Source organism: Chelonoidis abingdonii, chromosome 6 (genome assembly GCF_003597395.2).
Source record: "Chelonoidis abingdonii isolate Lonesome George chromosome 6, CheloAbing_2.0, whole genome shotgun sequence".
Taxonomy (NCBI): domain Eukaryota; kingdom Metazoa; phylum Chordata; order Testudines; family Testudinidae; genus Chelonoidis; species Chelonoidis abingdonii.
The window spans coordinates 114,380,825-114,407,004 of record NC_133774.1 but is presented as its reverse complement, the minus strand read 5'-3'; the positions used below and the strand labels follow the sequence as shown (position 1 = coordinate 114,407,004).

The 26,180-nt window shown below is 40.7% G+C and overlaps 1 protein-coding gene across 4 annotated transcripts in view; it reads left to right on the top strand.

Annotated features, from left to right (window-relative positions):
• The window catches only part of KDM4C (lysine demethylase 4C), a 431,136-nt gene that overhangs the window by 258,574 nt on the left and 146,382 nt on the right, over positions 1 to 26,180 (top strand). For 3 of the 4 annotated variants that reach the window (XM_032803407.2, XM_032803405.2, XM_032803406.2), the window contains 2 exons: positions 1,028 to 1,139; positions 24,718 to 24,899. In XM_032803407.2, coding sequence (XP_032659298.1) covers positions 1,028 to 1,139; positions 24,718 to 24,899 — 294 coding nt within the window. Of the gene's footprint in view, positions 1 to 1,027; positions 1,140 to 24,717; positions 24,900 to 26,180 lie in introns of those variants that run through there. The other variant, XM_075067365.1, reaches the window with a different exon arrangement.

Here is a 26,180-nt window from a genome sequence, read left to right as displayed (position 1 = left end):
TGTAACAGGTTATATTTAATTTATCTGTTTGGGTACCTCGCAGACATTCCCAAGTGGCTTTTCAAATATTTTCCAGTACACCTCCATGCTCTCTCTGTGTTACAGTTGTACAGAATTATATTACAGAGGCTATTGGGAAGGCCAGTCTGCCTTACTTTTTTGCTCAGCTAGTTGCATCTTTTGATGTCGTAAACCCAGCCTTAGCCACAACATCCTCCTCCCTCCTCTTATTTTAGTAAACAGTACATAGCTCTGTATTGTAGCTGCTGACAGGCTTGATTTGCTGTTTTCTTGCTCTCGAGGACGTGCACTGTTTTGTCAGTCATCTCCTTTATCTTTCCTCCTTACCTAGACTGGCAAACTCCAGAAGTGATCTCTGGTACTGATCCTTGATAAATGAGGCTGTTATGACGTGATTTTCCCTATTTTTAAAAGTACCCATATGATGATGATTACTGACAACTGCATGAAGCCACCACAGGGTGAATCGTATGGCTGTGCAAATAAATGAAATGGCACACACATTTCCATTTAATACCTTATGAGTCAGTGTGATCAAATGTTTTGAAATACACAGCAGTATTCTAGCGTACATTACATTTTCAGCCAGCATTAATCTTTATTCAGTAAATTTAGCATTTATTTGTTGTAATTATATGTTAATGGTTGCTTTGTGCTTCTTTTTAAAGACAAATGTTGCATTTTAATTTTTAGTTCCTAAACTGAATGGGGGAAAAGTTATGAAGAAAAACCATGCATGTTTTTTTAATATGTTGTCCTAATACCAAGTTGTTTTCCACACCTTTTTCTGAAATAAACTGAAAGATTGTCCCATCTCCTGGATCTAACAAAATAACTCATGTCAGACAAATTCTTGAACCATCAATGAGAGGTTTTTTACATTCCTTATGTGAGAATTTGTCTAACAAAGTGGATACTTTATACTATTAGCAGAAGAATGTTCTTGCTTATCAGCATTAGTTTTGTTCAGTTTCCGATTAAACTAAATGTGGTTTCTCCCTTTCAGCTAGCAGAAATTGAAAGAAAAAAAACATGTAAGAGTTGGCGTCATCCACTAAGTAAACCCCCGGCCAGATCTCCTATGACACTGGTTAAACAGCAGGCAGTAAGTGATGAAGGTGAGCCTGGTTTTAATGTGTTTCTCTAATTATATTTGCCTGTCTTTATAAACCCGTATACATATATATTTTAACTATGACAAAAGTGCTGAGGATGAAAGAGTATTTTGACTGTGGGAAATCTTCTAAAGTTGCAGAATAATTCCATTGAAAAGCTGTCAGCATGCTCACTGAATTCATGGGTTCTTTCTTTTTCCTCGTTTTCACTTAAATTCTCCTAAACATATTAGAACTGTCTTGTAAGAAGCTCAGAACAGTATGAAGTCATTTAAAGTGCTGTGTGTGGGATGAAGACACTTTCTGTAGCCAGATCTCCTTTGTTGGATTTCACAGCAATTGGTTTTAGCAGCAAACTTTACATCTTATTGAAGAAAGGCAAGTGTAGCTATGACATGCCATTTCTAGATCTTCAGAACATCAATCCTTGTAAATTGTACCTCATTGGACCTTTCTTTTTTTTTCTTTTTCTTTTTTATTGCGCATTGTGATTCCTTTGTTTTATAGACATCCAGTTGGAGGCTTGAAAAGTAGTTCTGGTAAAAGACATCTGTAGTCTTGATTCATGAAGGAGACCAGGCATGGGGTTTGGTGGGGTGGGGTTCTGGGTTCAGCTACCTGAGGGTCAGTGGCATAAGGGTCTGGATGTGCAGGCTCAGGGTGTTGCAGGGGGTGAGGCATCAGGGTGGGGGTTTGAGTGCAGGGAGCTCTTGTGGTGATCTGGATGCAGGGGTGGGGGTCTGGAGGCAGGGGGTCTCCAGGTTGAGGCAGGGGTTGAGTTTCAGTGGGGTGGGGTTCGGGTATGGAGGGCTAGGAGGGTTCTGGATGTACTGGGTGAGGCTTGGTAGGGGTGTCTGGGTATGGGAGGTCCGGATGCATGGGGATTGGGTGGATGGGGAGCAGCTCCCCATACAGTGACCCTTCACCCCACAGCTGAGGAGCAATGGGGGCAGGAAGCAGGGGAGGATGATGAGCTTCCTGCAGCTGTGAGAAGTTTCTGGGGGTGGGTCTGAAACAGCCCCAGCCACTCCTTACAGGGGAGGAAGAAGCCTCGTCCTCTCCTGCCTCCAGCCTAGCTGGGACTAGCAGCTGATCCCGCCTTAGAGTTAGGAGCCACTGGCTGAGGTGTCCCCAGCCCCACTGTGATTTACCTCTCCACCGGCTGTTCTGGGTGCCTGAAACCATGTACCCGTGCTGCTAGGGAGTGGTGCAGCGTGACTGCTCTTGCAGCTTCTCTTTGCTTCCCTGTCAGAAAGTCATTTTTCTGTGGGGAAGCAAAGAAATTCGCAAGGGACATGAATTCTGTGCATGTGCACTGGTGCAATATTTTCCCAGGAGTATCATTTGTAGCATTCCTGTAATTATACCAGTAAGTTTCTGTAACAAGTGAAGTTCAAGATTTTAACAATCGGGGATCAGATTCTCAGCATAGCTGAAGAGACTGGCATAAATGTAGGCCACCTAAAAGCAACAATAGCCCTTTAATGAAATTTTAAAGCTACCCAGGACTGCCTCCCTATCCTCATTTCTGGCACAATTCCTTCTCTATGGGGGAATCAGCGGCAGCAGCAGCATTAAGGTAGCTTTCTGCTTGCTTTGATGGTGCACAAAGCAGATGGTGTCAGGGCAAAGAATCTGGCTCCTAAATTCACATTTAAGGAGTTAAATAATGTTCAAAAACACTGAGCCCAGAGCAGCTCCCATTGAATTCCAAGAGTGCTGCTATGTACTCAGCACTTCTGAAATTTAGTCCAGTCGCTTAGATGCCTAAATAAGGAGCCTAATATTATGCACCAATCTTTCCACAATATTAAAACTGCACCTCAAAGCTAGATACCACCATAGAGTGGACAGGTTTTTTTAATAGATCCAAATAGAATTGGGCTTCTCCCATAATATTTCAATCTGAGTGCGTCGTGAAAAAATAGTAAGGTCAAAATGATATAGTACAGCCATCAAGCTATTCAGTATGCCAGCTTCACTCATATGTATAAGGTGCTTTTGCTTTCCTTAACTGTTACAAGCAAAGGTGTGTGCGCGCAGGGCTGGTGCAAGGATATTTTGTGCTGTAGGTGAAACCTCCACCTTGCGCGTGTGCCCCCCCCGAACATCACTTATTATAAACTTTCAGAAATGAATACAGTGGAGTCACATCTTACGTGGGGGTTAGGTTCTAAGGTCAGTGCGTAACAGGAAAATCACGTATAGTGAAGATTACCATAAAGTACAGTACACACAGTATACACTTTTATCACATCATAATTTTAACTTTCACTGTGTGGTTTTTTTCCCAAAAATTTAGAATTAATATTTATGTTAAAGCCCTAAGTTACAAAGGAAATTTGATCTTCTTATATGGCATATTTGGTAAGTGGTGCTAAAAGAAGCCTCTTTTCCCCTCAGCTACTATAGACTCATCCATAAACAGTTCCTGTAGCTAACTTGATGGTACTTTTGATTTGAATGACTTATCAGACATCTCTTATTAAAATATTGATCATGGCCTTCTGGGTATGTTTTCTGGGTTGACATGCAAACATACTAATAAGATACATCACAGTTGTTGAAAGCAGTTTTTATTTCAGGTTTGCAAGCACCAGCTATTAACAGTTGGGAAAAGAAAAAATAACCTCTATCTCTCAAATTCCTTTGCATGCGTTTCCAATAACACAACATTCATTTTAGGGGAAAATACTTGAGAAAAAGTACACAGCAATTCTGTTGGGTTGTTTGGCTGTATTTTAGTAGATAGGAATATGGAATGTATATCGTCTTTTAACATATAGTAGGTTGTTTTAAACAGCATATTTTGATGATAGATTAAAAAAAAACTAGTTAAAGGGGATTAAAATAAAGTACATGGTTGTTTTCAAACAGTTTAATTAGCATAGTTAAATTAACATAAGCCCTTCTTCATTTAAATCATTCACCTTCATTACAACAATAATTTTTGGGACAATGACAAACTCACAATAGAAACTGATGCAAAGCATGCAAACAATATGGTTAGTGTTCTACTTCCATCACTTTTCATTTCTTTTTCTGCCATATTTTTGGCATTCATCTAGGTGGCTGCTCTTAAAGGAGCTGGGACTGGCAAATATAGTTCACTTCTGAACTTGCTGACATTGATGGGCTTAAATTTCAGTAATGCTGAGCACTGACACCTCCAGTGAAATCAATGTGAGGGCTGAGCATCTCTAAAATATCAGGTCTCATGTTTTCAACACAGTGGTGCCAGTTGCTTATGAAATGATGCTACATTTTTTTTTCTTTTTTTAGTTTGAGAAGTTGCTACACTCAAGTATAGTTTTTTAAGTGTAAATCCAGCGAAGACATGAATTGGTATGTTAAATTCACAGCACTTGGTAAAGGAATGCAAAAGGTTGGACCCTGTAGCGGGGTGGTCACCTGCTCCGGCCTTAAAGAACTTCAAACAGCCCAGAAGAGGTCTGTGGTTGGGGAATGGAGAAGCTGCCTCAGCTGTGGCCATGCCCCAGTCAGGGCCCAGCTGGCCCTTTAGGAGGGCAGTGGGCCAGGAGCAGACAGTCTCCCTCTAGCTGAGGAGGGAGATGGACCTAGTTCCCTGAGTGCTAAAGGTTACTGGAGTGGAGCAGAGGTGGGAGAAGGCCAAGGGAGCTGGGGAGCTCCGGCCTGGAAACCCCCCAGGCTGCAGTCTAGTGGAGGGCCAATTAGGTACTGAGTTGCAGGGGGCAGCCCATGGGTAGGCAGAGGCAGCAGGTCCAAACCCCTCTTGCCTGTGATGAGAGGCTTTTACACTGCAGTCCACCCCAGTGAGCAGGGTCTAGATGGTGACTGACAGTAACCCACGACTGAGGCAAGGTGGGGATAGAGGGTTGGGGGTTCCCCTGAGTGGGGAGACCCTGAGACTGCAGGGATATTGCCAGCGGGCAGCACCCCAAAGACAAGGGGCACTGGGTCCCGGGAGGGACACGGGGACCAGCAGCAGTGGGACAGCAGCCTGCAGAGGGCGCTCTGCCCTGGAAAGAGCTAATCCCCGGAACGACCAGCGGGAAGTGTCGTGGGGTGAGTCCTGCACCGTCACAGACCCCTGATCTAAGAACAGCCTTTATCTAAGAACAATGGAAGACCTACCTCCAGACATAAACTACAACTGTACAGGCAGATTAAAAAACCCCTCTGCAGCCATTTTTGTTCTCTTGGATAACACAAATTTAACAGGGCTGGCATGTCTCTTCCAGTGTTATGCTTTCAGTTAGCCTCAGCTAAGTGTCACTGTATTGCATGTGGAAATTATAGTTGTTTCCTTGTCCATAAGTCTCCCACCTTGTTCTAAGCCTAAAATTTCTCATTTGTTTCTTCTTCCCTTTACGTCCGAAAATGTCTAAACAGATCTAATTCACCAAATGCAGTACTTCAGTTAGCTGTTAGCATCTTTCTGAACATTAGTAATAGCTTAGACGCATGATCCATATCTCTGTAATATTTGCATGCCTTGAGGGGCTAGATTGAGTGGATTTCAGACAGTGTTGCAGTAACTTGCACAAAAAGGGCTTTATTAATTTTATAATTCATCTGGTAAAGTAATTAAATATCTAAGTATATGGTGGGTTAGATTGAAGTTGCTCTTTTTAAATGAGAGATTATAGTAGTTGTGGTAGATGATGGCTCCTTAACCTTGGCTAGAGCTAAAATAAAGTATCAGAAACATGGATTATTCTTGCCATAATCTGGTCAGATGGCACAAACCTGGCAGTGAGTCACAAGGATTCTGTTGTCTCCATACTGTCTTTTGCAGCAGGCTGTCAGCCTTCTAGCATCCCTATATCTGTTATCAACAGAAGCAGCAGCCTAACTGCAGCTCACATGTCTCCTGGCTTTTAGCTCACCTCCCATTTCTCTCTTGAACAGAAAAATTATCTTTCTGGTGACATAATTTGTGTGTGTGTGTATTGGGGATGGGTGTGAATTGGTACCAGTAGCTACTGGGCAGATGTGGCCCTCTTGCTGTGAGAAGGGTGAAACAGTCAGTGGAAATGGTGGGTATTGCTAACAGCCTGAAGAAGTCCCTCCATTGTCCCCTCACCCTCCTCTCTCTCAAGATTGTGGTGATCTTGTATGATAGGTTTCCAGGCTTGGTCAAGATGGAGATGGTTTGTACTTTGGTACCACTCTCATTTCTCTCTGCTCCTTCCAATTGTCTAGTTTACCAGTATTGTCCTTTTCACTCTGACTTCTCATCATGCACCAATTATAGGCCAGCAGCCACCCAATTCCTAGCTTCGGTGGGTGACACCGCAACAGAGAGTATAGACTTTGGTGGGCAGAGCTTGCACACAAGATGGAGACTGAATGAGCCACTAAAGGGAAGAGCAATGCTTGCCCTTTTAGCAAAATGAGGCCTCATCAAGCGGCAGCTGGAGTTAGGGGACCTGAATCACAGACACCAAGGCAATACCTAGGTCACATATATTTAGTGGGAGTACAAGAGCTCTGTTTACAAGGATGCCAGTTTCTTCAGTTGCTGCCTTCTGTCAGGAGGCTCCAGCTGCTTGCTACTCTCATCACCCTACTGTCTTTCCTTTCCCTACTCCCATGGTCTCTCACTTTCCTCCAGTCCCGCTCGTGGTGTGGGAATGCTTCACATTGTCCTCACAGCGAGGACACAGCTTGTCCTCTCATCCCTCTGTGTGAATCCAGTCAGCAGCGTTTCTTTCTCTTCCTGACACACCAGCTGGAGAGCAGTGGTTAGATGAGCATCGATCAAGAGGAGCATCTGTTTAACCAGAACGTGAATACCAACATCTGGGCAGAGGTTTTTCTGAACACATGCTTGAACATCATTTGTCAAATATCAGAGATGGTAACAGCAAGTGTTACTGTGTGCAAAATACTCCATGCTCTAGAGCATCTCTGCTGGGATATACATCTATCCTATAGTGATGTGTAATAACAAGGATTAGTTTGGCTTGTGTCATATAGGAGAGACACCTCAAGAAAGACTGCTCCTGTTGCAGCATCTGCTGATCCCCTTGTTTCTGAGCAACTGCTGCTTTTACTGTCCAAAACGCTGCTGCAGCATCACCTGCTGTCGGTATTAATTCTGTCTCATCTAATCTGTTCTATCTAGGCCTTTCTGCAGCACTCATTTGCTCTGGTATCTGTGTCTTCCTTGAGTCTATTGAGTCATGGGTCTGATCCAGGTAGGGGGAAGGGGCATTTTCCCAACCTTTTTATTAAGTTGTCCTTGTATCCAGGTGTATTATAATAGGCGATAACTATCTGAAGTGTTCAAAAACCATAATGTGAGCTCTGAAATAAGGGCTTGATTTACTCTGAAAACACCTATTTATACTGATTTAGTAGTTCCTCTTGGTCTTTCTAGCTAATATTTTCTTACAACGTTCTGTCTGGGCTCTATTTTTGGCAGATGATTTCTTATATTTCCAATCTTTTGGGGTTGATTAGTCTGCTGTTTTTTCAGGTATTCAGGGAGATGAGTGATGTTCTGGAAAGGAAATGTTAGTATTCTTATAACTACATCATTAGTATAGCTGTAGGCTGGGCACTTCATAGCCTGTTAACGTCTGTGGTGTGAGACCCAACTATCTATACTTTTACTGGTGAGATGATATCTGGAATACTGAGTGCAGTTCTGGTCTCTCATGTTTAAGAAAGATTCATTCAAACTGGACCAGGTGCAGAGAAGGGTTGTTAAGATGATCAGAGGAATGGAAAATCTACTTTATGAGAGGAGACTCAAAGAGCTTGGTTTATTTCGCCTGGCCAAGAGAAGGTTGAGGGGATATACCATTGCTCTCTATAAATACATCAGAGGGATAAATACCAATGAGTGGGGAGGAGTTACTGAAGTTCAGCGCCAGTGTTGGCGCAAGAACCAATAGACATAAACTGGCCATCAATAAATTTAGGCTTGAAATTAGATGATGGTTTTTAACCATTAGAGGAGTGAAGTTCTGGAACAGCCTTCCAAGAGGAGCAAGGGGGCAAAAAAATTAACTGGCTTCAAGACTGAACTTGCTACATTTACGGAGGGAATGGTATGATGAGACTGCCTACAGTGACATTGGCTAGTAGCAAATTCATAGATTCATAGACTTAAGGTCAGAAAGGTCAGACCTTCTGCACAATGCAGTCTGACCTTCTGCACAATGCAGGCCACAGAATCTCACCCATCCACTCCTGTAACAAACCCTTAATCTATGTCTGAGTTATTGAAGTCCTCAAATCGTGGTTTAAAGGCCTCAAGGTGCAGAGAATCCTCCAGCAAGTAACCCGTGCCCCATGCTGCAGAGGAAGGAAAAAAACCTCCAGGGTCTCTGCCAATCTTCCCTGGAGGAAAATTCCTTCCCGACCCCAAATATGATGATCAGCTAAACCTTGAGCATGTGGGCAAGACTCACCAGTCAGCCAGACCCCAGGAAAGAATTCTCTGTAGTAACTCAGATCCCACCCCATCTAACATCCCATCTCAGACCACTGGGCATACTTACCTGCTGATAATCAAAGATCAATTGCCAAAATTAATTGCCAAAATTAGGCTATCTCATCATACCATCCCCTCCATAAAATTATCAAGCTTAGTCTTGAAGCCAGATATGTCTTTTGCCCCCACTACTCTCCTATCTCCATTGACCAGTGATGGAATGCTAGAGAGGGGAGGGCTCTGAGTTGCTACAGAGAATTCTCTCCCATGTGTCTGGCTGGTGTGTCTTGCCTGCATGCTCAGGGCCCAATTGATTGCCATATTTGGGGTCAGGAAGGAATTTTCTCCTGGGTCAGGTTGGCAGAGATCCTATGATTTTTTCGCCTTCCTCTGCACCATGGGGCATGGGTCACTTTCAGGGTTAAACCAGGGTAAATGTTGGATTCTCTGTAAATAACAATTTGAGGACTTCAGTAACTCAGACAGAGGCTATGGGTCTATTACAGGAGTTAGGTGGGTGAGGTTCTGTGGTCTGCAACATGGAGGAGGTCAGACCAGATGATCATGATGGTCCATTCTGGCCGTTAAAATCTGAGTCTGTGTCTAAGAAGTATCTCTGAATTGGAATTGCATGTGTACTTCTGGTGTGAACTGAGAGGTATAAGCAGACCTATGTGGGAAAGCTTGCCCATCTCTGAACTATGTTGGGTTTTTTTTAGTTGTCTAGAATAAATAGTCATTTGCTACCATAACTCCTGAGTTTGCCTATCATTTTTCAGGGGCAGTGCGTGCTAGGTTTGTGCTTTATCTTAATTTTGCTGTCTCCAACAAAATTACATATGGAAATAAACCCACAATACAAGGAACTAGAGGAAAAGATAGACATTGTATGTTCACTTTAACACATCTGTAAGACCCTCCAATGCTATGGTGATGAGCAGTCTAAGACCCTACAGTAGACAGGGATGATGGGGGAGAGATAGTTATCTTCAAGAGCTAATGGCAAAATTAATACATTATCTGACACTTGAGCAGCTATTCATTGGAATTTCACCATATTTACTAAACTTCATAATGGCTGGAGGAAGACTTATCCCATCAACCCCCTGGCAGAATTTCAGCTTTTTGTTCATAGGCTTACTTGCAAGTTGCGTTCTAAATGAGACTTTTGTATTTTGTTTTTACTACTGTAAATACTAACTCTGATTTCATTATGACCTGGGGCATTTTCTCCAATAATTTCTCTGCATCAGGGCTGGCTTAGGTATTTTTAGGGATTCCATTATTGTAACAGTTGTTCTTTCATGAGTTCTCTTCATCCTTGGTTTCCTTGCAGAATTGTTTGCACACATTTCAATGTAAATCCATTTTTTTAAAAAGAAAATTTGTCTTGCTGTATGCCTGTCTTTCCTTTTTATGCCTACTTTGGTGGAATTAATGCCTAAAGGAAGAGTAGCAATGAAGAACAGATGGGATTGAGGAATAGGATGACCAGATAGCAAGTGTGAAAAATCGGGACAGGGGTTGGGAGAGGTGGTAATAGGTGCCTATATAAGAAAACCCCTCAAAAAATCAGGACTGTTCCTAGAAAATTGAAACATCTGGTCACTCTACTGGGGAATGAAAACCAGAAAGTGCTGCTCACGCTGCCAGATTTGAAAAAAGTGGAGCAATGCAGTATGAACTGCATGTCACACTTCAAATGTTAAGACTAGGAGTCATTATGCAAAAAATATTATGTTCAATTCAGGCTTATTATTATTGAATACAGTCATATTTCTACTCCATTTAAGTAATAAAATGCAAATTCAGCAGAAAGAGTAAGTAGATTAGCTATGGATGCTTATTTGTAAGCCCCAGAGATTGTTTTCCTGCGTTATTTGGGCATAAAGCATTAGAATCTGTTTTTGACTAAGTTTTTCATTGTCCTTACAGTTTACAGTTTGAGTTAGCAAGTTTCTTCTACAACGTTTCTAACATTTTCAATAGCATTCATGAGTCCAAATTTAGTTTGCGGACTTCTACTGTAAGATATGAGAACAGGGAGGGAGAAAAAAGGCTATTGTGGCTAGAAAGAGCAGCTGGAACAAAAGTTTGATTGAATTAGGGGAAAATTGTTCATTTTATAGCTATTGTATTTATATAATATTGCAATATAAATCAAAGCTTCCTTTGCTTTTTTTTATATTCAGTCACAACAGCATGTGAAATGTGCTGAACAGCAGCTGCTATTCAAGTCAGATAAGATATATTCAGTAATGTCATAAGCAGGTTAAGCAAGTTGAATGGAAGGTAAAATCATATGTGAAGATGCAGCTATAGATTGTCTGACCATGAAACCTAAATTGCTAAATTCTAGTTCAAAGTCTTTATTCCTTGTTTGGTCTATGAAAGTACCTTTTACTCTGCTCTTCCATGCATTACTTTGGCGGCGGAGGGAGGAAGCCATTAACCTTTTGACACAGACTGATCTATTTTTGCCACCATTAGTATTAATATATTTTGTATTAGCATATTGTATAGCAGGGTGGTAGGGTCTTGGGTTTAAACAACTAATCGTGGCCTTTTTTTGTTTCATTTTTGCTGTTCTGTAGTTTGAGTATTCAAATATAGGGCAGGTATTTTGCACATGTCTGCATGTTGCTTTGACAGTACAGTAACTCCTCACTTAACGTCGTCCTGGCAATTGTTGATATGTTGCTGATCAATTAGGGAACATGCTCATTCAAAGTTTCGCAATGCTGCCACCTTCTTTCTCCACTGCTTGCAGAAAGAGCAGCCCGTTGGAGCTAGCTGGTGGGGGCTTCGAACCAGGATGGACCAGCAGCCTCCCTATCAGCTCCCCGCTCCTCTAAGTTCCCTGTGCAGCAGTCGCCCAGCAGGCTACCACTTGCCGGACAGTTCAGCTCCTCCTACTGCCATGTGCTGCTCCTGCCCTCTGCCTTGGAGCTGCTCCCAGGAGCCTCCTGCCTGCTGTGCAGGGCGGGAGGGGAAGACGGGTGCTAATGTCAGGGTGTCCCCCTCCCTCTCCTCCCCACTCCTTTACCCCATCTCCAGAGAGCGGGGCAGGGGACATGACAGGGGTTAGGACAGAGGGAGCTTGCTGGAAGCAGCTGCTGTCTCAACTTGCTGATCTATTTAAAAAGGCAATGTACTTTGAGTGCGGTCAGCGTACTTAAAGGGGCAGTGCCTCTCTCTCACACCCATGGTGTGTGTCTCTGTCATGCTCTCTGCCATGCTGTCTCCTCTCCCTCCATTCATGCTGTCTTGTAGAATGTGAGGCTATATTAACAATAATGTGTTAACCCTTGAGAGCTCAGCCGAGTGCTAGTTCATCATTTAGCAGTAAGGCATTCCCTGGGAAATACTCCACCCTCTTCCACCCTCTGACTTCTCCACCTCAACCAACCTTCACAATCATCATTGCTGTGTACAGTACTAAATTGTTTGTTTAAAACTTATTCTGTCTCTCTTTCTTATTATAGTCTTTTGTCTGGTGAAAAAAATTTCCCTGGAAACTAACCCCGACAATTTACATTAATTCTTATGAGGAACTTGGATTTGTTTAACATCATTTTGCTTAAAATAGCATTTTTCAGGAACATAATTAAAATGTTAAGTGAGGAATTACTGTATATTTAAGCGCCACAACCCTAGCTATATATCATTGTTCTATATAGTTATGACTGTAGCTGTATATCATTAAGCTAGGTGGAAAATATGCTACCCATTCTTACGTAGTCTAAAGTTTTTCTGATACATTTTAACTTAGGTTTAAAGGACTAATAAAAATTAGCCTAACCCCTATATGGGACATTTCATTATGTGAACTCAAATCACTTTACAGAGTTGAGTAAAAATCAACTGTGATTTGGAATACTGAGGCAGAGAGAGCTCAAGGCCAAATTTTTCCAAAATGTGATCAATCTTTGACACCTAGAGGCTGATCTTCAGAGATAAGACCTGATCATTCCGACTGAAGTCCTTTGGGAGCTGTGGAGTGCTCAACACCGTTCTAAGATAAACTCTGTGTCTTAAGTTGGGCCCCCAAAAATTAGTGATTATATAGGAAGGTTTTGGCATGAATAGGTAGACCCAGCGTCACCCACTGAGTCAGTAGCAAATTTGGAAATAGAACCCAGGTCTTATGACTCCCCATGTGGTGCCCTGTCCACTGGATCATGCTTAAGGCTGTTATTTAGTCATGGGTATTTTTTAGTAAAAGTCAAGTACTGATCACGGGCAATAAACAAAAATTCATGGCTCATGACCTGTCCATTACCTTTACTAGAAATACTCGTGACTAAATTTTAGCTGGAGGCGCCTCCTGGGGGCCACTGCTCTGAGGGGCCTCTGCAGTGCTGCTGCTCTGGGGAGCCCCTGGGGCCAGTCCCCCTGGCCACTGTTCAGGCGGTTCCCGGGGCCAGCCATACCTGCTGCTTCTCAGGCGCTTTTCTGGGGCCAACTGCCCGGGGCTGCCCGAGCAGCAGCTGGTGCTGCTGGCTGCAGGGCCACCTGAGCGGCTGGCTGTAGGGCTGCCCCGTGCCTAAGCAGCTGGCCCTGGGGTCAGCCACGCTGGCTGCTGCAAAAGTCACCGGGTCGCAGAAAATCACGGAATCTATGATTTCCATGACCCCCGTACCAGACACACAGCCTTAATATCCTAGCTTTCTGTGTTCATTAAAACTCATTAACCTTTAATAAAACCTGTTTTGTTGCAATTTTCATAGATCCTTTGAAAATTTGTATAGAGAATATATATTTTGTCTCATGAAACAATAATACAGAACCATAGTCTCAGATATACAGTCATGCACAAATTCCCTATGATTAAAAGTAAGCCAAAATGAAAATGGCATTCCTGCTGTATTAGCACTGCTTCTCAGCAGCCCTCCCAGGAGTAGCTACAGAGTCACCAGGCAAATTGGATATGAAGTTTGCCAAGGAGCCAGATGTCTCTTCTGTAAGATTATCTTCCACAGACTAGTTTCTGGTTTTGTAATTACAGTCCAAAGAGAAAATGGAAAATGTGTGACTTACTTTCGTGAAGGATGAGTTCACTGGAGTCTGGATACACAATATCCCACAGTATATGATAGTTAAAAGGTATCCTAGCAATTGCTTTTTTTTAAATTGAAGAATGAGTTTGTTGAATTACCATTATTTTTGTCTGCCAAAATCTGTAACTGCTTTACAGACCATCTGCACTGTAAGACACTCAATTATAACACTCACGTTATTGTTCCAAAATGTTCTTAGTTAAGTATCATTCTGTTTGTGACACCACCTCCTCTGATAATGCACAAAAGGTTAAACTCCAAAAGTTGATCACTGAAAAAAGTTGAGTACAGTTGCTGTCCAGTACTTGTATCGTATTAATGAAGCTTTTAAGAGATACAGGTTCTAGTCATCTGTGCAGGGAGCTGTGAGCATGAAACTTCTGAGTTACAATCACAACAGCCCTTGATTCACCATGTGAATTTGGGGAAGACACTTGAATTTCTCTACTTCTGTTTTGCCATCTATAAAATGATGATAATACTTAGCTACCCAAGGCCCTGATTCAGCAAAGCACTGAGGCACATTATTTACAGTAAACATGAGAGTACTGCCAGCCCTTAAAATTGAATATGTACTTTGCTCAACATTAGTTATGCAGAGATTCATTATTTACTTAAAGCAGATTCACTGCTGCTGTTCAGATATTTTGTGTTGCTCTGGGGATGGAAAGCAGCCATGAACCCAGTTTACTAGGCTTAGGACTGCTTTGCATCACTGGAATGGCACAAAGCAGCTGCAGTGTGGTGGTGAATTTAGTCTGTAATGTTTTTAAAGCAATTTAAAGGTTAAAATGATGTATAAATATTTATTTTATTGGACAGTACATTAGACAGCTTGATCAGTGAGAATGCATTTTAATTTCTGGAGTAAATAGGATATACACTGTAATAGCTAAGCCTGTGAGAAATGCTAGGTTTTGCCAAAATTTCACTATTTTTCACTTTTGCTAAGCCTCCATATGTACATTTGTGGCCATACATTGGACAAACTTTGTATCGTGGCTTAGAAAATCATAATGATCAGAATGTTCATTTAATATGTAATTCCTTGAAATCAGAAAGACATTTGAAAAAAAGAATAACCGTAGACATCATCTAAATAGATTTTTACCTACTAAGTTTACACTAAAAATATAAACCTTATCTGCTGTCTCCAGTAGGGGTGGGCTCTCTCCATAGTGGATTGTGTATGTTTTATTACTTTGTTTTTGTGCCCAGAACTTCAGATTATCCTAATGTTGAAGAAATAAAAATAAGTAAATGAAATCTTGCTTATTGCCCTCTGTATGGAATAGTTCACATATCTTGTTGAAACATAAAAGGCCTTATTTACCACTTCTATACATCAGTTTTACACCATGAAATCACATTGATGTAACGGAATGAGGAGTCAGGCCTCTAACATGTAGTATCTCGTTTCTGTGTCTGTGTAGTAAATGTACATAGAACAATATACTACACATCACTATTTTAATAGTCCAGTTTCTGCTCCTTTACATTTGTGCAACCCTATTGAAGTCATAGGGTCTATCTGGAGAGCTAGTGTGTGGCAAGCTACTAAGTTACTTTGATCTACTCATGTTTCAAACGGGAGTAGTTCAAAGAGCACTACAGAACTTTTAGTGCATGGTATCAGGGACCACACAGCCAGTTGGTTGAGGGGGTACACTGGTGCATTTTCTTCCATTGTAAACCAATGAATGTTTAGGCCCATATTTGAATTGTGGATGCTTCAGTATATGGTCATCCAACTGGAGACATCTTGGGCCTGATTGTCAGAAGCAATGATTCAACTTTAGTTGAAATCAGTGGTAGCTGTGGGTACATACCGGTAATACTACTGAAACTCAGGTGATTATTGGGTTGGGTATCCAAAATTAGTGAACATTTCTGAAACATTTATCTTAACCTTTTGGGCCCAGTCCTGTATTTCTTGTACAGACAAAACTCCTATTGGCTTTTGTTGGGAGTTCAAAGAATGCAGATTGGCCCCTAAATCTGTTTCTTTAGCTGGGATTTTTGCCGTTTGTGTTATGAAATAGAAATATGTTTTTTGTAATGAGTCATTAAGCACAGTAAAACAGAGATTTAGAGTGTCAACATGCTGTATTCCTGTTAGATTAGTCAGTAATGTAAGAAGTACGTGGCCTGCTTATGAACGCTTTGAGCCCTCAGTTCTCTTTCTGGGAGTTCCTGTATGTATAAGGGATACAGTCCTTCAGCCAAGCCATATAGGGTTTAAATAATTTACCCTTATCTGAATAAACGATAAAATGATGTAAAATTGTTCTTTACTAATTGTTTTTGTGTCATTTAAGTGAAACTTTAGTAATTTACATACTCTTTAAAATTTCAGATTTAAAACATTTTGAGATAGGACTGATGTGTCACATGTTTTGTGATATTTTGCTAATGTTTATAAATGCACCTAGTTAGTTTCCCTTCTAATCTAAAACTGATTTGTTCCAGGAGTTCTTAGGTTTAGACTTTAATACGCTGATTCAGTTTGTCTCTCCTCATGTTCAACTTTTATAAGAACCGTGGAACTTAATTGTACTTCAGCAATCAGACTTACTCACCAAATAAATTACACAGACTTTACAGAACTGTTGTTATGAGAGATTGACAAAATTAACATTTTTTATCCTATGCTGTAAAACTTATTGCATTCTTCACTGAGAAAATGAAACAATTTCTGAAATCTAGTTTGTAGAAATAATACAGGAACAACGAAGTTTCAAAGTTGCAACTTTTTTTCTCATTGAGTGAATCGATTTTTTTTAAATTCCTTTCAGGACATTTGAAGCTCCATATAATGTCTCCCAGGGCTGAAATTATGCTCAAGTACCTGAAAAATAACAGATGCTGCTGTGCTCTTTATAGCAGAGAATGGTGCTGTACACAGCCAGAAAACATCAGTGGAACATAACCCCAAGCAGCAAAATCATTGTTGAGATTGGCAAAAGAAAATTGTACTTTATTAGAGTCTATGGCTTTTCACATCTGTTAGGTTAGATCAGCAAGTACTGGCAACAGCCCATTCTGCAAATGGCCCAAATGTTTCCCTTCTGAGAATTTCACTTTAACTTAGTAAGCAAAATTTGTTCAAAGTAGATAATATTGAGTGTTGAAATAAGTTACTCCAAACTTTTAAACCAAAATACTCGTGAAAACAAGGATTGCTTTCATTAATGTATTATTCACTTAGTTATTTGGACCACAGAACAGGAAATGTTCATATGTTATTTGTTTTAAAAGAGGTTTTCCTTTTTCCTAAAAGAAGTCCTGGTCCTTATTTTTCCTATTTTGTCTAGGTAGTAAAGAAAAAAAAAATTCTTCCTCCCTGAGACAAGTAAGATGGTAGAGCATCAAGTATGTATTTGCAAAAGTCAAAGTTGGTATGCCATTAATTATATACATTAATTTATCCTATATAAGGTTCAGTTTCTGTCTTAAGAGTGTATTATCTAGCAAATGGTATAGAGTTTTGGCACTGTTCCTGGTACTATAGTATCAGTATCAGTAAGTCTGAACTCTTATACAATAGGATGTATCCTTTGGCAATATTTATTAATTTATATTAAGTTGTTAATTATTTCATGGAGTGTTAATACTTCCGTTTTGGAAATAAATTGCACATGCCATGTTTCCCTGGGAAACAAAATACTTAACCTTGCCATAACCTGTACCAGTTTCCAGGCAGCACAGATAACGAGATGTCACTTACAACAACATAAAAGTGCCTCTGAATAGTGGAATTCAGTCCTCTGTCTGGCTTGTGGGATGTAATGAAGGATTTATTAAATAATAAAAGATTCATTAATAAAGAAAAATCTCCTTTAATGCCCACATAATCCAATTAATAAATGTTTTGGAAGATAGTGGTCCATTAATTTTACTGTTTTGTGAGGAAATGTTGTGCAATACACAGCCAAACATGTAGGTGGAATTACAAGAAGTATACAATGTACTTGTGAAAGCACAAACAAAAAGACCAGCTGCTCAGGGACAGAAAATGTACTTCCTAAAGTGCTGAGCTGTTAAGCTCGCAAGTAGCAGTAGAAAACTGTAATGGCCAGACATGGTGCTCCATTTATACTAAGATGATATCAATTTATCATCTAAGCACTTCATAACCATGTTAAATCTGGAACTAATACTACTAGTATTATAGTTTTTCTTTTGCTAACACTAGTTGAATGCAAGTAGCAAACGTATCATAACTTGCCCGTTACAGCTCAGTAAAAGCTCTTCCAGCATTCCGGTACAAACTCCAACTTTGAGGGTTTAAGACTCAATCAGGAAATTTTTCTCTGATTTGGAATGCAAGTTCTCAACTTAAGAGCACGTTTTCTTTCCTCAAATTAAGGCAACCATTTCAGACGTCTGGTATGTGGTCACTCTGAGACCACTTAATGTGTGTGTCACACAAACATCTCATACCCAGACTAGAACGACTCCTTGAGAGTTACACAATTACTCCACTGAACCCTTAGCTAGGGTCAAACTCTCAACCAGGTGTTGAACCAGCTTCTTAAGTTGCGCACACACATTCTGAGCATTTGTACATGCAGAACCCAAAATGGTGTGCATAAACAGGAACTTAAACTTGCAAATTAAAAAGACAGCTCTTCAGTTAACATGTGAAATGTATTTCCTACCTAAAAGGCCTGCCAAGAGAATGTAGAAGAGTGAGGTAAAGGCACAGCAGTTCCCGGAAGCATACTGAGCTTTCCCTGCGCACTAGACTTCTTGGGAGCCTCAGAGGGGACACATTAAGGCTTACTGCCTCCAGAATAGTAAGTTACATCCGTCCCCATCAGTAGGTGCTCAGGCTGGATGACTGGATGAGAGGGATTTTGAAGACAAAATCTCTGCTCCTGCTTTCTTCCTCAGTCTCTCTGAGAAATTCTGGACTTGAGTTGGTGGCGCCTGCATCTTCTGCAGAACCCTCTAGAGCCCTATTTTCTAAGAGTACTGTGATCTCCTGCCCATTTCAAGCTATGTCCCGACTGGGAGGAGTCTGTTCTGAACTTATCCACCTGGGTAATAGGTTGTCAATGTGTAAGGCTAGCGCCCCATTGGGGTAAGTGCTTCAGTGATTTCTTTGGTAGGAACGTCCTCCCCACTAACTCCATTTCCTTGAGGTGGTAGCCTCTTTCGTTGGGGCAGCTTTGGACCAGCCTAACTCAGCTTTCCCGTTCTCACATCAGTCTTCTATTGCTCCGAGTTCAGTAAAGCTTTGTTCACTAGGAGATCTGCCTCTAAGACACTTCAGCGTTCTGTCGGGTGTCCTCCAAATTATAATATGGCTGTTACCTGTTTGGGCTTAGTCAATTTCCAGCTGTTCCTGTCATACTTATCCCTGCCCATACTTGGCTGCACATATAGTCTATGTGCTGCACTCAGATTTCAATGCATAAAGAGTTCTGTGAATACCTAGGGGAACTGGTCTTCACTTGGGGTTCTGGGAATAGTAGAGGGTGAGGGTCTATTTCTCCAACAGACTATGAGAAAAGGAGGTTCACCAGCTGCAGGAACCACTTCAGCCCGTGTTCACCAGCATGGGATGAAGTTTGTGAATACTCTGAACCTTGAACTCATAACCCAGTTCAAGTTGGCTGAATTTCAAAACTTTTTCCCTCCTCTTTTTCTCCCTGAGATAAGAGACTTGAAATGAACTGCTTCATTCTACTTTCCTGTGATTAAAACTTTGGAGTTCACTTAGTAAACCAAACTTTGTAAGAGAAGCACAGCACTAATAATACTCCTTACACATTTTATAGGAGTGTTCTGAGCTTAATTAATGTTTGTAAAGGCTTTTGAGATTCATGGATGAAAGGCTGTTATGTAAGTGGCTGTTGTTATTGCACTTGGAAAGCATATGAAGAGAAATGCTGGCTTTATATGAGACTACTCTGTGCCTGCTCCTTTATCATATTTTGAACTTGGCAAGGATGCTAGTGTATAGTGTTCAGTTTGTAGAAATAGTGTGATGTTTAATTTTGTTCAGTTAATTTCCTGGCTGTACTCGTTTGGTGCTAGCTGACTTCTTTTAGATGTTATCGACGTGCAGACTTGCACTGGCTTAACTAAAGGTTTGTTTTAAAAGCAGCTTAGTTAAGCTGGTGCAAGGTTGTGTGTAGATGCTCTTTGTTCGGTTTAAGAATAACTTCTTTTTGTTTAGCTTAATTTTTGAATTGCACCCCATGAATTAGTAGGTTTTTGGGTTTTTTTTACTATTATTGATGCGATGCTGGCAACTAGTTAAGGTACTTAATGTTCACTTACCTTAGTGACAGCTCATAGAAATTAACCAAAGTTTGACTGAAGATTTTTTTTTTAATCTGAACATCAGATAACTGAAACTCTTGCTTATTGGAAGGTTAGCTTCATTATCCCAAGATATGACTTCACATAACCATTTTTTGTACTGCAGTCATGTTCCAGGAAATAGACTTCAATGCACAGTCAGGGGAGCTGGCCCAGCAAACACTTTCTGCAGTCAAAGGACTTTCCCAGGTCAGAGGACTTTGAACACGATCTTAAGTCTGCTGGCCAGTTCCCCTTGCATAGCTTCCTACACATATCAGGATGTGAGCACATATGACTTTATATGCTGTTAGACTCCATCCATAGAGTCTTATCTGCTGATGTTCTGCTGAGGCAACCAGCACTGGGAGAACAGAAAGTTGTTTATAAGAATGTGAACCAGATAACCGAGTTTATGTTTGTTAAAAAGTCTGGATACCGGTGTATAAAGTGTATTCTCAAAGTGAAGCATTCAGGTCTACTCCTGGGCAGATTTTTTGTGTGAAAGTATTTTTGCATTAAAGAATCATCTGTTTCTGCAGCTCATATCCTTTGGAAGCGTAGCCTCACTTGTGACGACATCATTGGTAGCTATGGAAATAATTGTAACGTCTGAAATAGAGTATTGTGATATCAGATGGGGAGTAAACAACAAGAACAGATGAACTGTTGAGGAATAGAGAGGTTCTTTTGTTGATGTAGTCAGTAATCAAAAAATGGATCATTAAAGAATTGAGCAGCATATCTGACATACTAGATAAATTGCAGAAATGCTTTTCAAAGTTTTCCATGAGGCACCAGTAGTGGGTCAATCTTGCAGTCCTTACCCAGGTAATCAGTTGACATCAGTATGAGTTTTGACTATATCAGAAGTAATAGATTTGCTGTATCAAATTATCATATCTGAGGGAAGAGGGAAATATCTCAGGTTTTCTAAATGCCATCAAGAAATGTGGGGGGAAAAAATCCTTATTCACCAATTTTTTTGTGGGATTTGCTCAAGAACATTTTTTTTTCTATGCTGACTTGGTGTAAATGGGCAAAGCTCCGTTTAAGACAATGGAGTTATCTCCTTTTATGCCAGCTGACAATCTGGTCAACAGTTTCCAGCACTGTGCCCATTTCTGGAAGATATAGATTGTAAACTTCTCACGGCAGGGATTGTGTCTACCTCTGTGTTTGCAGAGTGCTTAGCTCAATGCCGCTTAAAATCTGAAAGTGCAATTTTAATATAAATATTAAAAATAATGACAATATAGAGATTCAAAAGTGAGTTGGGGGAGAAGTTTAGTTCTGGAGAGAAATTAGCAAGAACATAAGAATGGCCATATTAGGTCAGATCAAAGGTCCATCTAGCCCAGTATCCTGTCTTCCAGCAGTGGCCAATGGGAATGAACAGAACAGGTCATCTTCAAGTGATCCATCCTCTGTCATCCATTCCCAGCTTCAGGCAAACAGAGGCTAGGAACACTATCCTCACCCATCCTGGCGAATAGCCATTGAATACAAGAAGGATGAAGCTAGCAATTATGTTGTTTTATAGGGAAAAGTAAATAAAGAGGAGAAAGGGCCAAGAACAGAGGTTTGAGAAACTTCATGACAGAGTGTGTAAAAGGGTGTAGATGTAAATCCTCCACCAGAAAATTTGTTAGGGAATTGCCAAAGAGCAAAGTGCAAGAGACATTAACTCATTGACTTCTGCTACTTTGGCAATATAAGAAATAATAATCTATGCCTGTCATATTGAAAATGACAACACTGATAGATGTTGTCATGGCAGGGAACAATAGATTTTATTTCAAGATTCTAGGCTATTGTAAATATGCTCAATAGAACTCTTTTTTAACATAAAAAAATATGGTGGAACTTTTGGTTAAAGGTGGATTCTGTATTCTGGAAATCTTAATTTGTCTGACTATTCCTACATTGTTAACTGTACACTTTGTACCTGCATATCACCCAATAGCCATCTGTAAACTGAATTTGAATTTAAGTTTGGAAACAGCTGTTCATATACATTTTCTGTTTTTCTCAAGTCTGCTGTATGTACATTGCGGGCAAATGTTTCTTGAAGAGCTGTTTTTTTTAATAGCAGTGTATAACGTAAATAAATTTACATGTAGTATATGTCAGTTTATTAATTCCTCTATCCAATATGTGGCTACATACTGTGTTTATATGAAAATAATTCATTTCTTTACTCATCACCAATACAACTATTATGCTTTATGATAATTTATGGCAATTCAGGATAGTTTTATCAGAGGAAGCGGTCTATAAAGTCTTTAATTCTTTGTAAACTGGTGAAGGCAGTCATGGGCTGAAGGAATGTGATGATCCAGCTTACTTAAACTCTTCTATATTGTTTTCTTCTGAAAGAAACTAATCTTCATAAATACATTGTTAAAAATGAACACCACACAATAGAACTGTCTCTTCTCTTCTTTAAATTGTATTCAATGACTTTTCAAAGCTTTTTGCTCTTTCCTCTCTCCTCATTCCCAGGGTTTTTAGTATCCGTAATGGATACCTACCTATCCTTCCATTTTTCTAAAAATTCCCATCTCAAAGACTTCACAGTCACCATTCATCTGACTGAATAGAAATTTCATGTCTTCAAGAACCACTGAGAGAATTCTTAATCATGGGTATATGTGTGTGTGTATGTGGAAGGGGATCACTTCAGAGAGAAACTTTGCCACAAGGGTCAAATAATCTTCTCAGCAGCCATCTTTCCTGATTTTTTTACTCTTTGCAACTGGGGTGATTTACTAGTAATAACTAGTTTGACTGATATTCTCTTCTGCACAGAAACCTGCAGGAGGAAGGGACAAAAGTCCACAAAAATTATCTTTGCAGAGTTTTCCAGCAAATTTTTACTAAGGCCGGGAAACAGGTTCCCCTTCACAGAGTGAACAGGGAGTTTTAAAAACCCCTCCCCCATACCTATGCAATCCAGGGATCCTAAAGAGATCATTGCCGTCCATGTGGAGGTCACATGGTATGTCTCCACCAATTTAGTCCTGGAGGACCCATTAAAGTAACACCAGGGTGAATTCCCGGCCTTGTTGAAGTCAGTGGGGGTCTTGCCTTTGACTTCAATGGGGACAGGATTTTACTCCAAGTCTCTTGTCCCAGGACCCCATTTTCTACATCATTCCTGACAGACACCTATTAGCACTTCCTGAAGGGAGTTAGACTAGTTTGCTGCGCTGCCCAAGGAATTACTTCTCTCTTGCAGTCTCAGCCTGGCTGGAAAAGGGTTTGTCATTATCTTTTCAACCCACTAAATCCTGTTTCTTTGTGATTGGTTAGAGGATTTCCTGTAGCCAGAACTGGTAGCTATCTTGCAAGTCTCCATTGAGAAGAGGGCACTCTCCTTCCTTCCTTCCATCTCTGTTAAGAAATCCTCTAAAAGATTAGACTATTCTCTGTTTGTATTTATGCCTGAAGTTCTTTATCCCTAGCACTCAGGAGAGTAAAATTCAACTAGTAGAACTAGTATTAAAGAATCATGCAGAGCTGCAGTGGTTCTTTGTCCTATGAATAACTACTTGCTTTACTTTTACTTGAGGGCTAGCTGCCTCCTGGGCAGAAAGGGCATCATCCTCTGTCCTAGAGATATGCGATACCGTACTCAGTGTTCTCTTCACACATTTCCCAAGTGCTACTTAGTAGAAATGAATGCCTTCTGGGAGGATGCCTGGAAGGTCCTTAGTTCAGTGAAGTGAGTCAGGAAGGCTGTTTTAATCCTCTCATCTTTCATCATGGGTCTTCTATGTGTAGGAGAGCTACAATTAGATAGATCCCATTAGTACCAAATCTGGGGAGACTTGAACAAAAATTAATTGCGTGTTACCTCTAAATTTTGCTTCTGTGAGAGTTCCAGCTCCTTATGATGAGGACTAGACATTTCTAGCATATGTGTAGTTTATTTAATAGGGTAAAATTAGTCATTTGCTAGGAATTCCCAGCTAATTTGGTGCAGAAGTTGCTCATAGGGTGAGGTTGCAAAAATCCACCTGGGGGAAAGGATCTATCTACCTGTGTGGAGAAGAGAGGAAGGAGTAACATATTAGTCTCAGGCACTGTGAGGGTTTTCAGAGAGACACAATGTAGAAGTAAGTCAAACTTACTTTCAAGTCTGAAAAGACAGATTCCTGAGAACGCCGGATCCTCCTCCATGTGACAGCCCAGGAGGTCTCACAGCCACCACTGAACTTCACCTGAGCCTGATCATAGGCAGGGTCTGATTGTCTCTCAGTATTGCATATTTTTAAAGTCCAAAATATTTATGCATTATATGCTGCAGAAAATGAATATAAAGATATTTTAAAAAGCAAATAAAAATGCATCATATTGGGAAAACCAACTGACTTGCTTGGTGCTGGTTGACAGGCTCTAGCATGGTTCAGTGGTGGTAGTTAAAGCAGAGTACTAGGAAGGAGGCAGAGGTTGGAGGAAGTAAGAGATGAGGGATATAGGTTCACTCTGCAGATCTAAGTATAAGCACAAATTGTGAGGAATATAAGTGTTGCAGTGCTTCCTGATGCTCTTTATGTGGAGAAGTAAGCATGTCGCACAGGGACAAAGCTCTCCTCCCTACCCTGTACTGTGGACCTCTTCACTGCACCACATAATTGTATTGTTATTTTGCATTCGTCCTCACATGCCGAAGTTCTTTTGACACTGCTATTCATTGCTAGTGCAGATGGATACTTCAGTATCGTTTGCCTTCATCCCAAGAATACAGTGTTACCAGGTGTTTATTTTCTTTAAGAACTACTTGAGGCTCCCTTAATCGAAGAGGAAGTGCAAGAAACAGAGTCATGGGCCAAACCTCTTGTCCACCTTTGGCAGAAAAGAGCACACGATTTCATTGCTGAAAAAGAATATAATGCAGCTGCGGCCAAAATGGAACCCCATTGTGCCATTTGCACTCTCCTTATGCCATACTACAAGGTAAGCCAGATTTGAATAATTCAGTAGTTATTTGGAAAGGAGTCTTTAATGTCTCTTTTATAGCTATGTATGACAATAAAATTAAATGATGCAAACACTAAATCATTATAGAAGGTTAATTTGTGACATGAAAAGGAAAGGAAAAATTCATTTCTAGCTAAGACTCAGTAGTATAGAAAGTGAAGTATTAATCACTGCATAAGGGGTAAATGATCCACCAGCCACAGTAAATACATTTTTCAAGAAGGATTTACTGGCACGCCTCCTTCCAATTCCCGCCCCCCACAGCCTGTGGGTAGAAGGTGGAGTAGCTGAGTGGCTTCTTCATGGCCTTTACTACAGTCCATGGGCTTGCAATAAGCACTGTGCACTCATTCCTTGCAGGGGAGACAGATTTGAAGATAGAACCATGTAGCTGTAGATCCACTAGTCACTTCCTTCCTCCCCCCAAAATCTCTCTCTGCATTACGGTGGAAAGAAAGTTATTCAAGGGAGAACAGAGTCTTACTGTTTGTCCTTTTCCTGGTCTGCGGTCTGCAGCACTGCAGTACCCCTGTGGTTTAATGGTACTTGAGCCTTTTGGGCAGCAACATTTCACCCAGAGGAAACATCTCATCTACAGTACTGTTTGATATACGTTTTGTGGAAATACCAATAATGAATGTCAGGTGAAAATTCTGACATCGAATCGTTGAGTTTAAGATCAGAAGGGACCACCAAATCATTTAGTCTGACTTTTGTGATATCACACTGACGAGCAGACTGTTGTCATAATAAACTCCTTAATAAGAACAGGACGTAGGTACAGAAATGAGATGATAAACTTTCTACTACTCTGTGTAGCTTCAGCCTGCAACTGCCTTATCCTGGTCTTCTTTGTGACTGCCTCTAGCAGGAAGTGTGTCCCGGCAAACTAAAGACTGTATCTAGAGTGTGCAGGAAGTTTGGCATTTCCGCGCTTCCTGGAGGACTTAGTACAGCACATCTTTCCCATTTTTAGATTCCTTTTTGAAATTTCCTGCCTGAACTAAAACACTGTTAAATTAAACTATCAAACTATTACAAATACACTAACTGACCTAACTTTTCAGGTTGCTAAACACAACCTTAACATGTCTCAATCAGTCTCTTGGGACATTTCAGCAATCTTTCCAATATGCTGTGTTGCAAACCCTCTTTAGTCAAATCCTTTTCTAAGGTTCTGCCTCATCATCAATAACAGGGTCAATTTGGGAATGGTTTTCAGCTTGTATGTCTGCACTCATCTTGTGTCAGCCAAGT